The 14429-nt window shown below is 47.0% G+C and overlaps 1 protein-coding gene across 1 annotated transcript in view; it reads left to right on the top strand.

The window, feature by feature from the left end:
• The window catches only part of LOC144180226 (serine/threonine-protein kinase haspin homolog), a 79892-nt gene that overhangs the window by 41967 nt on the left and 23496 nt on the right, over positions 1 to 14429 (top strand). Inside the window, exon 2 of the mRNA XM_077708606.1 lies at positions 9048 to 9200. Within this exon, the coding sequence (XP_077564732.1) occupies positions 9048 to 9200 (153 nt within the window). The remainder of the gene's footprint in view (positions 1 to 9047; positions 9201 to 14429) is intronic.

The raw sequence follows: 14429 nt of genomic DNA, 5'->3' as shown, positions 1-14429 counted from the left end.
TCGTCGACATAGCGGAAGGCAGCCAACACGCCTAGTTTTTCCAGCTGTGGTTCTAAGGAACAGATCCCCTGTGCCATAAAGAGATTGGAAAGGGCCGGCGCAAGGCATGATCCAATGCAAATCCCTTCGGTTTGGCTGTAAAATCTTCCCGCAAACTGAAAGTGCAGTAACTGCAGGTACAACCGCACCAATTCCAGAAAACCGCTGACACTCCTGCCGCATTCCTTCTGGAATCTAAAGCTTCCAAACCTATCAATGCTATCTTGTACTGTCGTCAAGGCTGCTTCCTGCGGAATATTGCGATACATGTCCTTCACGTCCACCGACACGCACTTACCGGTTAATTTTTCTTCAGGAATGCAATCACCTCTTCCCATCGTTGAATCGTGTACGGGTCTTGAATCGGTAATTTTGCAAGATGGAGCTGCAGGTATCGCGTCAACCTGTCGGGAAGCGTGCTACCAGACATGGTAAAGGCTACCCTCGACAGAGGCCCCAAGTTTGCAGTGTAACCTTCTTCAACACCCGTTCAGCTGCTCGGCATGGTCCACGCGGTAGCCGACCGAGTTCCTGACCAGCAGAAGGTGTCTTGCGTTTTGGAAGGAGTACAATGCGTTAGGCAATACTCAAAGGCAAAAGTGAAAGGCCACGATCCAGAGAATACGGTGGAATACTTTCTAGACCACGGCCTGACGTTGCAGACGTCCGACAAACAGGGAGGTTTGTTGTCATCGCGAAGGAAGAGCAAGAGAAGAAAGCGAAAGAAGCGCTTCAAAAGAGCTTCCACAAGATGTGCTATGATGACAAACGGCTGAAGTTGACAAAAAAAGAAAGCTGCGAACCTGTCCGGACGATTGGACTTTGGGAAGCTCGAGAAGAGCGTTAAACACAGTAAAGAATTATGCCTGACACATTTTTCTCTGTGAAGACGCATAAGCCTGAAATGCCGTTTAGAGTGATTATGGAAGACCAGGGCACACTGCAGAGGCATGTTGCGAAATACCTGCAGCTCCATCTTGCAAAATGAATGGTTTAAGACCCGTTGATGATTCAAGGATCAGAAGAGGTGATTGTGTTCCTGACGGAAACTTAATCGGTAACGTGCGTGTCGGTCGACGTGAAAGACAGGTATTGCAATATTCCGCAGGGAGCAGCCTTGTAGATAGTACAAGATAGCATTGATAGGTTCGGAATCATTAGGTTCCAGAACGAATGCGGCACGAGTGTCAGTGGTTTTTTGGAATTGGTGCGGTTCTACCGGCAGTCATTGTACGTTCAGTTCGCGGGAACATTGTACAGCCAGCGCGAAGGGATTTGCATTTGCTCATGCCTTGTGGCGGACCTTTACAATCTCTCTATGGCACAGGGGAACCGTTCATTAGCACCACAGCTGGAAAAACTAGGCGTGTTGGCTGCCTTCCGCTATGTAGACAATTTCCTCCAGTGCTTCCCATTTCAGAAAGGGGCCAGTGTCGATACAGGAAGAATTGTTTGAATATTCAGAAAGGCGTTTCAGGGGCTCCAATTTACATTATAATTGCCAGAACAGTCGATCATCAGCTTCTTGGACTTGCAGATACTGGAAGGTGCTAGCGACACGTGCTGGAGATACCTGACTAGAGGGGACAAGCAGCTGATGAGAAAGATTCGGGCCACTCGAAACTGGCGAGGAGAAACGTTGCGTATTCTGCCATGATTCGGAGTCTCAGGAAGTCTTGCGCGCACAAGATGGAGTAGAGCCTCAGGGTTCAAGTAGACAGGCTAAGGGCAAGCAGGTTTCTTGCCGGGTTAGCGGCAGTGGCTGAAAAAGCGCTAAAGACAGTAATGAAAAAGGAAACGACAGTGGAAGGGGAACAATCAAAGACGAAAACGCGGTCAGTCGAACTACCATGTATCCATAAAGTGGCGCATGGGCTAAAAAAGATTACTGCAAGACATGACCTCCTGGTTGTTTTCACAGTGCGAGATAATTGATAGGTCTTTGCAAAAACGTCACCAGTGCGCAGAAACCCCGAGACGCCTGCTCCACCAAGCACGAGCACAAGTTTGTAGAATGCAAAAAAAAAAGATATTGTTTATCATCTACCATTACCCTGCGGAAAGTGCTACGTTGGACAGTTGGGCCGCTGTGTCAATACGAGGCTCACAGAGCATAGGAACTACTGCCAGCAGATTACTCACCCGGGGAGGCTTGCTGATCATTGCCATTATTGCCGCCAACGCCCCAGCGTTCCAGATTTCACCACAACAAGTGTCTATCGGCCGATGCAGAGAGAAGATAGAAATGGGGATTCTAGAAGCCTTCGCCATCATGGAAACAGACGCTTGTATAAGAATGCCGTCAGTCACCCTCACAGATAGCGAGGTAGAATTGCTCACACATGCGCAGAAGGCACTGAGACGAGAGGGGTGTTTTTGACGGGTTGGCATTTTCTTGTTATCTATTCATTAGCTTGATTCGCACCAGTGTCTTTTTATGTGTGTCTGTGTGTGTTCGGGAAAATAAACCACTTGCTAGTTCATGCTTCGTCCCGTCTTTGTGTGCTCTTCCCTTGTCTGTTGAAGTTTTAATACAGCGCGGTTCAAGATGTACCTGCAGTAGTCTTCTCGCTAAACAACGGGGAGCGTATGACAAGCGCCAGCGGTTCAGGAGTTCAGAATGGTTATGACTACATACACCGCTTGTTTTTGAAGCTTCTGTGGGGTTCATGACGCCATAATGACGTGGGTCTCTACTTGTGTCCGTCATCTCGCTGCGCCGCCTGATTCTAGTCGTTGCTAGATATTCTGACAGTGAAAGAGCTACGACTAGTGTCGCTAAATAAGTTATAAGAGTACCGCCACTGAAGCACGCAAGTGAGCAACAAAGGCCATTTTGGTGTTTATGAGTGTTGCGCGATTACCGCCTCTACGGTCTCGCCGCTAAATTTGGCCGGGTTGTTTGTTAACAACACCGACAAATATACAGGAAAACGGCATCTTCGGGCACACTTCTGCTGCTGATACGCTGTTACAGGCGTTATCTTTGATTCGCGTTCCGATCAACGCCAGTCACGCGCAGCCATAGAGAAGTGAAGACAGGGTAAACCCGATTGATTGTCGGGCTTAACGCGCCGACGCAACGCAGGCGATGAGGTGCGCCGTAATGGAGGGCTCCAGATTAATTTTGACCATCTGGGGGGTCTTTAACGTGCGCCGAAATATCGTGCACACGGGCGTTGTTGCTTTTTGCCTCCATCAGAAAAGCGGCCGCCGCGGCTGGGAATCGAACCCACGACCCCGTGCTCAGCAGCGCAACGCCGTAGCCACTGAGCCACCGCGGCGGGTGACAAGGTAAATGTACCAGGGTTGACCGTCTAAACCGCATAGACAGCAAAATGCCGGAGTATATGAACCATCGCTGTGTAAACAAATGTCACGTGGTGCGAACTAATCAATGATCATGGCGGCGGCTGGGAACAATAGGAGAAAAGAGTGCCGATACTTTGGAACCCTATCTAGTGACACGACCTCCGACGACATGGCGAGCCCCTTAAGTGTTCTGCACTTATTTAAAACCTGGCGAAGATTCCGCATAGGGCGGCGGGTTGCCTAGCTACCAACAACGACACAGCTGGAACGAGACCTCGACGGGACTCCACGAGACCTCGACGGGACTCCTGAAACGCTACGCGTGCGTCGTGCACGTACGCGACGCCGCGGCACCCCAGCTGTCAAGCGCTACCTCGCATGTAATTGTTGGCATAGGGAACACGAAGATATCGATGCATATGACGATGCTACTACTACCACAGTGCAACGCGATGACAGAACGTCTAAATAAAGAATTGTAAACTTGTACAAAAAAGTGGTGATGAGCGTTTCAGTGTTCACGTAGAAAGAATTCCTGCAGATTCGCTATGATTAAAACCTTGCGCGATAGAGTGCGAACTCCGCCAGTTTTTCTTCTGTGCATTCCTGCGAACCAGGAACATTGTTGGTCTTATGCACGTAAATGTTATTCTGTATCGCCGCCCTCACTTACCGGCTTTTAGCAGATGCTCCGTTCAAAGTGAGCTCTTCGTAGCATTGATCTAGTGAAAAACCGTTGGGACAAACATAGCTCACCCACTGTAGCAAATTCTTTAAAGGCTGCAGCTGATCTCCAACTTTACTAGCTGTTTCGAATTTTCTTTTTCTAGTTCGTCTACGCCATAGACAGATGAATTTGAGATTCTTGTGCGGCAAAAAATGAAGCCGAAGCCATACTTGAGCCCTCGAACAAGGTTTTGGCAGTGCAATTATACTAAGAAATGCGCAACGTACGTTAGGTACGTTTGATAAGCTTAGGATTTGTCAGAATCCAAAGAAGCCTATGTTCTAGGCTTCGGAAACGCGAAGAATCGGGGGAGACTCATTCAGCACCGTAGAAGAATCGATGGTGTCCTGTTTGTAGAGACACTTATTCACGCGTTTTAGTATACTTCAAATTAATAAGCTAGACCTTTCCTAAGAGCCTGTTTTCTTTTAATAAAAACCGTGATGCCAGAGCGGCTCTACGCTCGGTCTTTACTTTGTTTGTTTTTATCTCTAGGCGAGGAACCTTTCCAGAAGGTCCAGACAGCGGTTGTGGCCAGCAGGAGCTCGACACACAGCAAAAAGGAGCAGACGACCCCGCCGTCGTCGGTGAGTCCAAATGAAAAAAATTTTAAATAGTGGAAAAAAACAAATGCTATAAACATCTCGACTAAAAGGCAAGGCAAACATTTGAGTATACATGCAAGCGTATTTGGCCTAGTGGAACCGCAAGAAAAATACACTTCATTATTATACGGCCGCGACAAATTCATTCTTGGAATATCTGCGTGGGACACGGGTTTCATTGTCTGACGCTTGCTTTTATTGAGAACCGTGTAGATTAGATTGGGCGAAAAACAGCATTTTTACGTTTTTAGGAGAGATCGTATTTTCACGCCGCATTGTATATCGCGCATAGTTACAACCAGGCGTGGTTGCTACGGCCGAAATGTGAGAAACATGAGCTAACGAACTGTACGGGGTTGTTCCTTATATAGTTGGATTATACGCAAACGTGACATCGTAAGAAATATACAGTTTAGTATTACGGCGTGGGCAAATTTGTTCGGCGATTTTCTGTGTGGGACAAAAGTTGGGCTGTCTCGCAAAACAAATGACGTTCGTTGTACTGTTTATAAAACGCTTATAATTTAATCTAGTAAAAGCTTCCATTTGTAAAGACATATACGCATTGATATCTATCAAACATGCTCATGGAGCCTCGTTAAATGGAAAAATAAGCACTGAGTATTACATATGTCACCTTGTCAAGGTGTTTGGCCCGAGCGAAGTCTTTACGTGCAAAGTGCAAAAAAATTCCGCCACCTTTCCACGAGGGGAACCCTAACCCTGGGGTGATGCAAGGCATCTCGCGGGGTTCAATTCGCGTTTCCGTTATGTTGGTTACCCAAATGTGGTTGAAGTGTAGTAAACCTTAAATGATGCTCAATCACACGTAGAGTTACAAGTACGTAACGACCGTCTTCATCGGAAGGTTCAACGGAGTCGTCGTCGTCAAGCGAAGCACGAGCAAAGTCAAGCGGAGTCGAGCAACTGTGTCGAGCGAAAGCGCGCGCTTGACTGAACGGGCGCCGAGCGCTCACCGCTTTATATGCGCGCTTGAAGGAGAGGAGACGGCGGAGGAAAGTTGCGCATGCGCACACATGCGCGCACAAGCGCGCCGGAGCACATGCGAACGTAGGCGAAGCGCGCCAGCTGTTGTTATGATAATGAGCCGGAGAGAGCGCATAACGCACAGCTGTCGGAGAGAAGAACGGAGACGAATTTGCGCATGAGTAATGAGGAGTGCGGACTACGCCGGTCAACGCGGGACAGGCCGAGTGTTAGAGATGGCATCTAAAACGCAAACACGTCTTCCTGTAGCGCTACTCTGGCTACAGTGACACCCTTTTACCCTTCTCTAAGGAGGGATAAGACCCCGACCATCAATCTAATACATGTAAGTTTGAAATGCTTCCAAAAGAAGAAATATCGTAATGCGCAAGAGGTACAGCAATGCGCAATTGAAATGGCCAGTCTGGGGAGCTACAGGTGAAAGCGCCTGATGAGTAGTGCCATTTTGCCGCCGCATCTCGTCTCTTTCTAATGTAGGGAGGAACAGGAGTACGACGCCTGCCTCATCACACCAAAGACGTTCGGAAAAGCTTAAAATTTGCACATTGACATCAATAAGAGCGCATCCTCCCCGGTTACTGAGGATGACTTCGTGTAGGCTAACAGGATTTGTCCTAACGCACATCCGAACGTGTATATTTGTCCTTAGATGTGTGCATACGATATGGTGTAAAATGAAGTACCTCCGGTATCGGAGGTATTCGCAGCGCCATCAGAAAGACTTACAAGGACTTTCTTGAATGCATCCACATGGTTACTTTAGAGTATAGTAAAGGCTGCATCACATGTTTCACTATCTGTACTTACAAACTTGCTACCTATTCTAAAAACAACGAAATAAATGTAAACAGTTACAAATGAACATGCAGAAAAGCACTCGTCCCATGTAGATAACACAGTACTGACACTAGGTTAATATAAGAATCCCCGAAACATCAGCCTAGGCTTTACTGCATGCCGTAAGCATTCTTAAATAATAAGCACAAAGCTGTGTCTCTCCAAGAAAAAAAAAACAATTTGTACACAACCAATGCGTAATTCCGATAATTATTTATAGAGAGAAAACTGATGGGCCATTTAATTACCCCGAAGAACACTCAGTTTCGCACAACAAGCGATGGAAAGGAAAATTCTAGACTAAACACTTCCTGGAAAGACAGCGTTAAGAAGTACGAAAGAACGCGTACAAGGCATTCCCGCTTATACTAAGGGAAATAAGCGGAGCTGAGCAGGCCATATAATGCAGCGAGGGATAATCAGACAATCTGAATGGCATATCAGTGTTAATGAACGTTTATTACACCGACACGGAGTCCTCCATAGAGAACTAAAATAAAAATCGGGGGGCTGAGAACGGATTCGGAGAACTCCGAATAGAAAGAGTTGTAAGTCCCTGGGAGGGGTCTTCGTCCTACAGGGGTGATATATAGGCTGTTTTTAGTGTGTCGTTGATTATATCTTCTAATAATGGTGATGATAACGTAGAATAAAATTACAGTACCGCAACTTCATCGCCTGTGTATGGACAGGTGCACAGATGATTATTAGCTGCGGAACTTGGTCACTTGTGTATAGACAAGTGTGCAGACGATTATTCCCTTTAACAATGCATAAATCACGTCACGCTGAAACATCGTGTATGACATCAATTCGAGCATTTTATGCACCTGTTTCGACTTTTCCAGGCTTGTTCTATGAACACAGATTACGATGCTGTACACATTTCTACTGCGCAGAGGCCTCAAAGCACAAGCCTCAAGCTCGTGCGTGCAGCCAGTGGGTGCCGAATGGGAGTCCTCTTCAGATCTCCGCATTCAACCTCTGCTGTGAAAGAATCCACGTTGGGCAGCCTACTCAAGGCTTGCAACCAGCGCGAGCCGAGCACGTTTTCCGACATGTTCAAAGCCATGTACGCACAAGTTAAGACTCAGTTCCTTGTACAATCAAGTGAACCTTTGGAAAAAGCCACGTTCAGGGTGATGTCAATCGTAAACGGGTAGAAGCAGATTGCAGAGCAGATACCGCAGACGGTAGAAGTAACCTTGTGGGCGCCGTAATGTGCTCTTCTCGCTCAAAAAAATAGCAAGGGAGATATAATGTTTAGGGTTCATTGAAACACTTACCCTGGCATACTAGGAGGAAAATGCCCAACCGTATGTAATACAAACCTGAACAAATAGATATAGGGTGCTCATCAGTGCCATCCACGTTATTGAGTTAGACAAATTGTTTAGATCAATTTCGGAATGTATGCCGCTTAGACTTTTAACAGAAATTACGCCCGTTATTCAGGACCCCACAGGCTGTCGAAGGCGACGTGTGAACCACACTACTAACCATGTCAAACATCCACCTATTGGGAAGCTAGTGAACAGGGAAAGGAAAACCTTTGCCCGTTCTACACGTTATGAACATCTGCAAAATAAACTTGAAGAATCCATCCAGTCTCAATCCACCTCGCTTTATAATCCTAGCACTCTCCAGCCGCGTTTCTGTAGCCCTCACCCAGCTCGAAGTTTGGATAAAGGAAGTAGAGTTGTCGTGGGTGTACTGGCAGAAATTTTCAAAAGTGAAATGCCCCCGGCAGGGAGGGCTCGCATGCCCAGGATGGTCGATGCAGTTCTAAAGGTTTAAAATGCTATCAGGTAGAGATGAAACTACAGGGTATTCCTGTTTAAAAACGTGTGTTGCGTCCTCCTTACCTATCACCCGCATTCACATTTCTACCTGACCAATCAGGTAAGGTAGAGAAGTCGGTATGTTTTAGAAAAAAACAAAGAGCAGTTACCACGTCGTTCACAACCTCGATAAAAGCGGAAAAGTAGAGTCCGGCAGAAAACCGGTGTTGCTAGAGCTGCCCTTCTATCACTCTTACTACTCTTCAGATTACTTACCCCTAATTGGCTGCCGTAAAATTACTAGATATCCTCGAACAATAGCGACCCCGCACGAGAAACGCAAGAAAGCAGCCTTACCACCTCCTTTCTCAACGGACACCCCGCAGCTTAAGAGACATTTTTAAGCACTATTAGAGCGCCACTAAGGTAAGATGATGGGAAACAAAAGCGGGCACCGTGCCATTTTCGATTTTGTCTCGGGTTTGACGCAACAACTTGGGCTGTGAGGCGTGCCACGGTGATGGGCCCTGAACACATTCAGACCATCCGGGATAAGGTGCGCCGAAATGTCGACACATTTTCAATCTGGCACGTCGCTTCTACCTGAAGAGCAGTCACTGCGGTCGGGATGGAACCCGCGTTTTTGGCTTAGTTGCACCATCCCTTACCACTGAGTCTGAATGCGTGGAATTCTATTGTGCCGTGATTTTATATTTCTTATTTTGTGCTCCTTTTCAGGGACGCTGACAAGTTCACAATGATGTCTGACAGCAGGTACGCGGAAGTGTACCGCGTCCAGAGCTACAAGGGCGACAGTGTGCTCAAGCTTGTCAAGCTCGACAATGTGCTGAAGTTCTGGAATCGTCTCATTTCGGAGGTCCTGATATCCAAGTGAGTGCGTCCGCCAGTACAATCAGGTGCGTGATGACAGCTACCGAAAAAAACAAAACATGTTCTGTAGCCAAAGTATTGGGAAATTCAAACATGTTTGAGGGAGCCTAGCACGCCGAAATGGTCTACCAGCACCCTAGACATTTGCGCAAGCAGTCGTTGAATCTTATGTAATATTCTTTTTGTAGCGAAAGTTCATCTAGAAGACTGTTATTTGTCAAAAACATTTAGATGTTTAGGGAGTCGTTCTTGAGTTGTTAAGAGGAAAAATGCACTCACGATTACTGTACTTCCTAATGCGAAATTTATGCGCAGCGCGAACTGCAGTCCTCTCGGTCACGGCGCATATCTGCTGCGTCTCAGGAAGTGGTCATGTGATCAGCCATCGCCTTCTGTATTTTTACAATGCCAAACGCATCAGCCCGGACCGGCCAACCAAGCCCTCTCCTTCTACTCCGGCCACTCTCCCTCAATCTATAGCCTTCCCAGCGCTTTAGTCACGCGACCGGGGGTCCTATTCTCGACTGCACAAATTGCCGGCATTTCGCCCATGTTTTTTTGCGTAAGCACGACGTAAGCAATCAGTGCGTGCTGCACCTATAGCTATGACGACATGCAGTGTAATTTGACGAGTCACTCATAACGATCGCTACTAAGGTATCAAATATTGTGCAAGAAAGATATAAAAACACTTGGCATGTACTATAAAAATTAAGACGGTAGCTGAGGCTGACAAGAAAAACACATTTCTGGAGGTCAGACTTGGCGCCAACACCACAAGGCGATCGAGTAACGTTGATCCAAAAGCGAGCGAAAGGCGGATGTCGAGCTAAAGAACATCGCACAATTTTTTTACCGTATCTATTTATTTCTTTCAATCGCTTTTATTAACATAGCTGGGCTCTCTGCTTCAATGCAAGCTTTGTTGCGTTATCACCTTCCCTGCCGCCACCGCCGCCACGCCATCGTCTGCTGCTATGTTACAAGTTTATGGCGTGATCACAGAAAAAGACGGCCGCGACTATCGCTTCTATGACACATAAGAGCAGCGAAGCGCTACGCCTGATAACCGCGGAGCACACCGATGTCACCGATTCACTCATTCGTCAAGCTCGACTGCAATCAGCGCTGTAATGAACTAAATAGTCACTTTTAGTTGTTATTTTTCTCTTGAGTTCGATCATGTGACCCAACAGCTTACTAGGACAAGTATGGACAAATGCCATGCATTGGGTTCTCTTTGTCATGGAGAGGCTTGTACTGCCCTCTTATGTTGCGGTTACGCCAAACAAATATTTTTTATTTCATTGCCAAACATAAAAGCAAAATACTACATGTTATTTGCATGTCGCATGATCGCTGACTTGGAAGCAGTTGAAACTATAATTTGTTTCGGTAGGAAACATGCTTTAAACAGCGCGCATGCGAAACTGCGCCTGCTGCAAATTGCCGCACATGTCGCGGCGCCGTAAGCCGGGGCAATATTGTGCCCTATTTTGCTTGTATTTTGCGACAAAAACAACCGCCATTTTCATGCTGTTACGTAGCATTACGTCACTTTTACGCAGGCTGAAGTTGCCAATGCATGACGTAATCGTTCCCGCCAACTGTTTAAATTACGTCACGCCTTCTTAGCCAATCACAGAGGGGGTGTATATTACAAGCAGTATTGTTGTTGAATAGCAAAGACAGGCTTACGTTGTCATGTCCGCCGCATTTTGTCTGGTTTTTCATTGCCGGCCAAGAATTATGCGCCTTTAGTAACGAGAAATAAGGCAAACTTTAGAACTGGTGTCCGTTGACGACATGAAACGTCAAAATGACGACACCACACACAACCGCTTTGTCAGCCGGAAGCACGTGACCAAAATTGAAAGCCAATCAGAAAAGACTTCCGGAAAATTGCCTAAATTGCCGGCAATTTGTGCAGTCGAGAATAGGGCCCCGGTTCATCCCTGCGCCACGCGTGGTGGAAAGCGGCAACGTTGGCAAAACGTGCTCCGCCGCGAGGCCGAGTGTTCTGACGCTGGCAGGAGCGCCCCCTCCTTTGGTGATCTCAAACATAGGTTGCCTTGGCAACCAGGCACAAGCCACTCTCGAAATTAGTTACGGTTGCCTGATACTGGTTCAGCTCGGGGCCCCACCTTGCGAAATCTAGGCACTGCAGGCGTACCAGTCAATCCCATTCGGAAGCGCGCGATACATTTGGCATTGTAAAAATACAGGAGGCGATGGATCAGCAAAAGCACGGTTGCGCTATCTACTGTACTGTTATCTCTCAGCGCGTCGCCGCTGCCGGAGAGCATTTTGTTGCAAATAGTTGCTGAACTTGCAGCGCAAATGTCACGTGGTTTGAAACTTCTAGTACACACTAGCAGTCGCTGGCGAAAGTGTGAGGGGGTGGCAGCGAGATAAATGACGCCATAGCAGCGTGTGATGCCCTCCCCCTCACAGTTCCGCCGTAGTTTCCTTGATTGATTGATTGATTGTGGGGTTTAACGCGCCGACGCAACGCAGGCGATGAGGTGCGCCGTAGTGGAGGGCTCCGGATTAATTTTGACCACCTGGGGATCTTTATCGTGCGCCGAAATCTCGTACACACGGGCGTTTTTGCTTTTCGCCTCCATCAGAAAAGCGGCCGCCGCGGCCGCCGTAGTTTCCTCCACTGTTTTGTTTCTGTCTTCGCTCTTTCGGTGGCACATTGTCGTCACCGTCACCATCGTCTTCGCCGCTGCCAAATCACAGTAGCGGCCAATAAAGAGCTTGCGTACAAGAAAAATTGTCGATATGGAGGGTTTACGCTCTAAGAAACGAGTTCTACTAAGATCTCAGCGGATGTTTGTGCAGCTACAACAACTCAGCCACCCCATGTCAAAACAACAATGATGCGGGTACACGAATCTTTCTGAAATCATCTCCAACACCAAACGAACCAAGCCGGTAGCGAGCGGACCTTATCTATGATTATTAGTACGGTAATCGTCTTCGTTAAAAGGGTGGGTTCGTTTGCTCATTTTGCAAGACCATGTGGCCCTCTCTGAATAAAGTATTCTTCGGCCGAGCAGAATTGACGCAATCGGATAGACGTTCGGTTCATAACGCAAGGGACCGAGGTAAGGTTGCGACCGGGGCGACAGTTTTTATTTTTGCCTTCAACCATCATCATCATCATCATCGTTAGAGAAAGTTTGCTTTCCTGCAATGCGTTTTGGGTGGACTACAGACGACATAAGTCACAGGCTGAAAGCGTCGCTTTAATACTGGCCCCGTTTCTGGTTGCTTACTTAGCAATGATTGCGAAACACTATAGCTTTTCAGCAGCCAATAACACCTAATCCCTTCTGCTTTCCCCTTTCTCACGCGCGTCATCCCCTTTCACCACCTCCTATAGATCTCCCTCTTTTCCGCCTTTCGTCTTGCCTGAATTGATCTCCCGCCTCGTCCTCATTTCTTCTCTCTCCTTCCCTCATATCCTCGCCTCCTAATCTTCCCCTCCTCTAGTCTACTGTATTCTAATTACCCTCCATCTTTTCTCCCCTCTCTCCTTTTCTGTCTTCTTTTTCTATATTTCCCTCCATTTTTTACCTATCCTGTCCAGTTTTCTTTCCGTAACAACATGAACCTTGATATCCTCCTTGATCCATCGTTTTGATTTTTCTTTTTAAGGGGAAAGCCTCGTCTCGTTCTTCTCGTTAAGTGTCCCGTTCTGCCGTCGTTAAGAATCGCCCTTCATTCTACAAAAATAAGGCCGCCGCTATAACCAGTAAGTGAAAAACACATGTGAGATCCGGTGGGACCCGAACCCGCGTCTCCTAAGTGTCTATAGCAGCCCGATGCGCTTTTCATGCATAATCTCTACAAGTTGCAAGCGGGAGAACAAAAGTTGTCGTTCATGTTCCTATCTTCGTGGAACATAGCAACCAAAGCGTTTCTTTGGACAGAGATCGGGATCTTCCAGAGGCTGATGTGTCAAATTTACAAAATGCTCAAAACTGAATTTTAAATCTAAGAGTCCTAGCGCGTGCGGAATGACACCTGAACGTGCCGTCCGCTTTGCCAAAGCACACAAGGCGACAACATAGCCTTATCCTTGATTTAGCTCAGAGCATTCGTCATGGACGAAGTCCCAAAGACGTCTTGCACGTGCGGCGGCATTAGACATACATTGCGATTGCAGGTTGTCACTTGTGGCTGCTGAGACGGACAGGCGCACCATAGACCTGCCCATCTAGTGGGTGTGGCTACTCAGTATGATGCGGATTGTCTTTTTTTGGAACGCTTTTGTTCTTTTTTACTTTAATGTGCTGTTTTGTTTATAATAACCTTTCTTGTTGGGGATGCACGTTTTGGTGCAGAAAGCTTGGCGAGTTGAGGAAGTCATCCGAATGCTTTACGACTGGATTCATCGACGTGCGGAGGTAAGACGGTGTTGTTGTCGGACTAAGGACTGTGAGGTTAGTTCTTTCGTGGATCCTAGCAGCACGTAATTACTGGTCTAGAAAAAATACGCTGCGTGTTTATTTCAAATGGCCACAGTGAAGGAGATAACTATTCTTGGATACGACGAGCCTCCTGTAATCCCTTGCATATTACGCCCCAGATCTAAAGTTATGAAGAATAGGTCGTGAAGGTTTGGACAATCGCCAAGCACAATTGCAAGAGATGACCGGGCAGAAAACAGCGCCGAAGTATCCACAGAACAGGAGCTTTCTTCGGGTACTTCTGTTTGGTTCTCCGTCTAGTCGTGTTGTCACTATTTAGTTTACGACACATTGTTGTGCTGCCACCATGTACTTGCAGGTAGTTGCGTTTCAGGAAAGCGCCATCGCACGGTGGTTATCTCTGCCTTTCCTAGAAGAGTGGCGACACTCCTTCGGAAATACGACCGCTGCCACACTAAAACGTTTCGCAAAGCAGGAAGTAACTTTGTCTGAACAAGCTGCAAAATACTGATGGCGTTTTTTTTAAGGCGAAATTCTTAAGTACCGCATTGTGCGAAAAAGGCGCTTTAAACGGCGGTGACTGTAAAAAGTAAAAATATCTCTAACAATGTCAAAATTCTTACATGTATACGTGTGTGGGTTAATTTCCAAAAAAATGTGTTTTTTAACACACATTTGGGTCATAAATGCTCCTATGTGTATCAAACCCAGGTCTCTAATGCACGAACCGAGGGCGTTACAACCAGGCTCATCAGCACGTTTCCAGCGGCAGAACAACACAGCCTAG

Source organism: Haemaphysalis longicornis, unplaced genomic scaffold (genome assembly GCF_048455015.1).
Source record: "Haemaphysalis longicornis isolate Haplotype H1 unplaced genomic scaffold, Haemaphysalis longicornis Haplotype H1 scaffold_4, whole genome shotgun sequence".
NCBI lineage: Eukaryota > Metazoa > Arthropoda > Arachnida > Ixodida > Ixodidae > Haemaphysalis > Haemaphysalis longicornis.
This window is presented reverse-complemented; position numbering and strand designations above follow the sequence as displayed.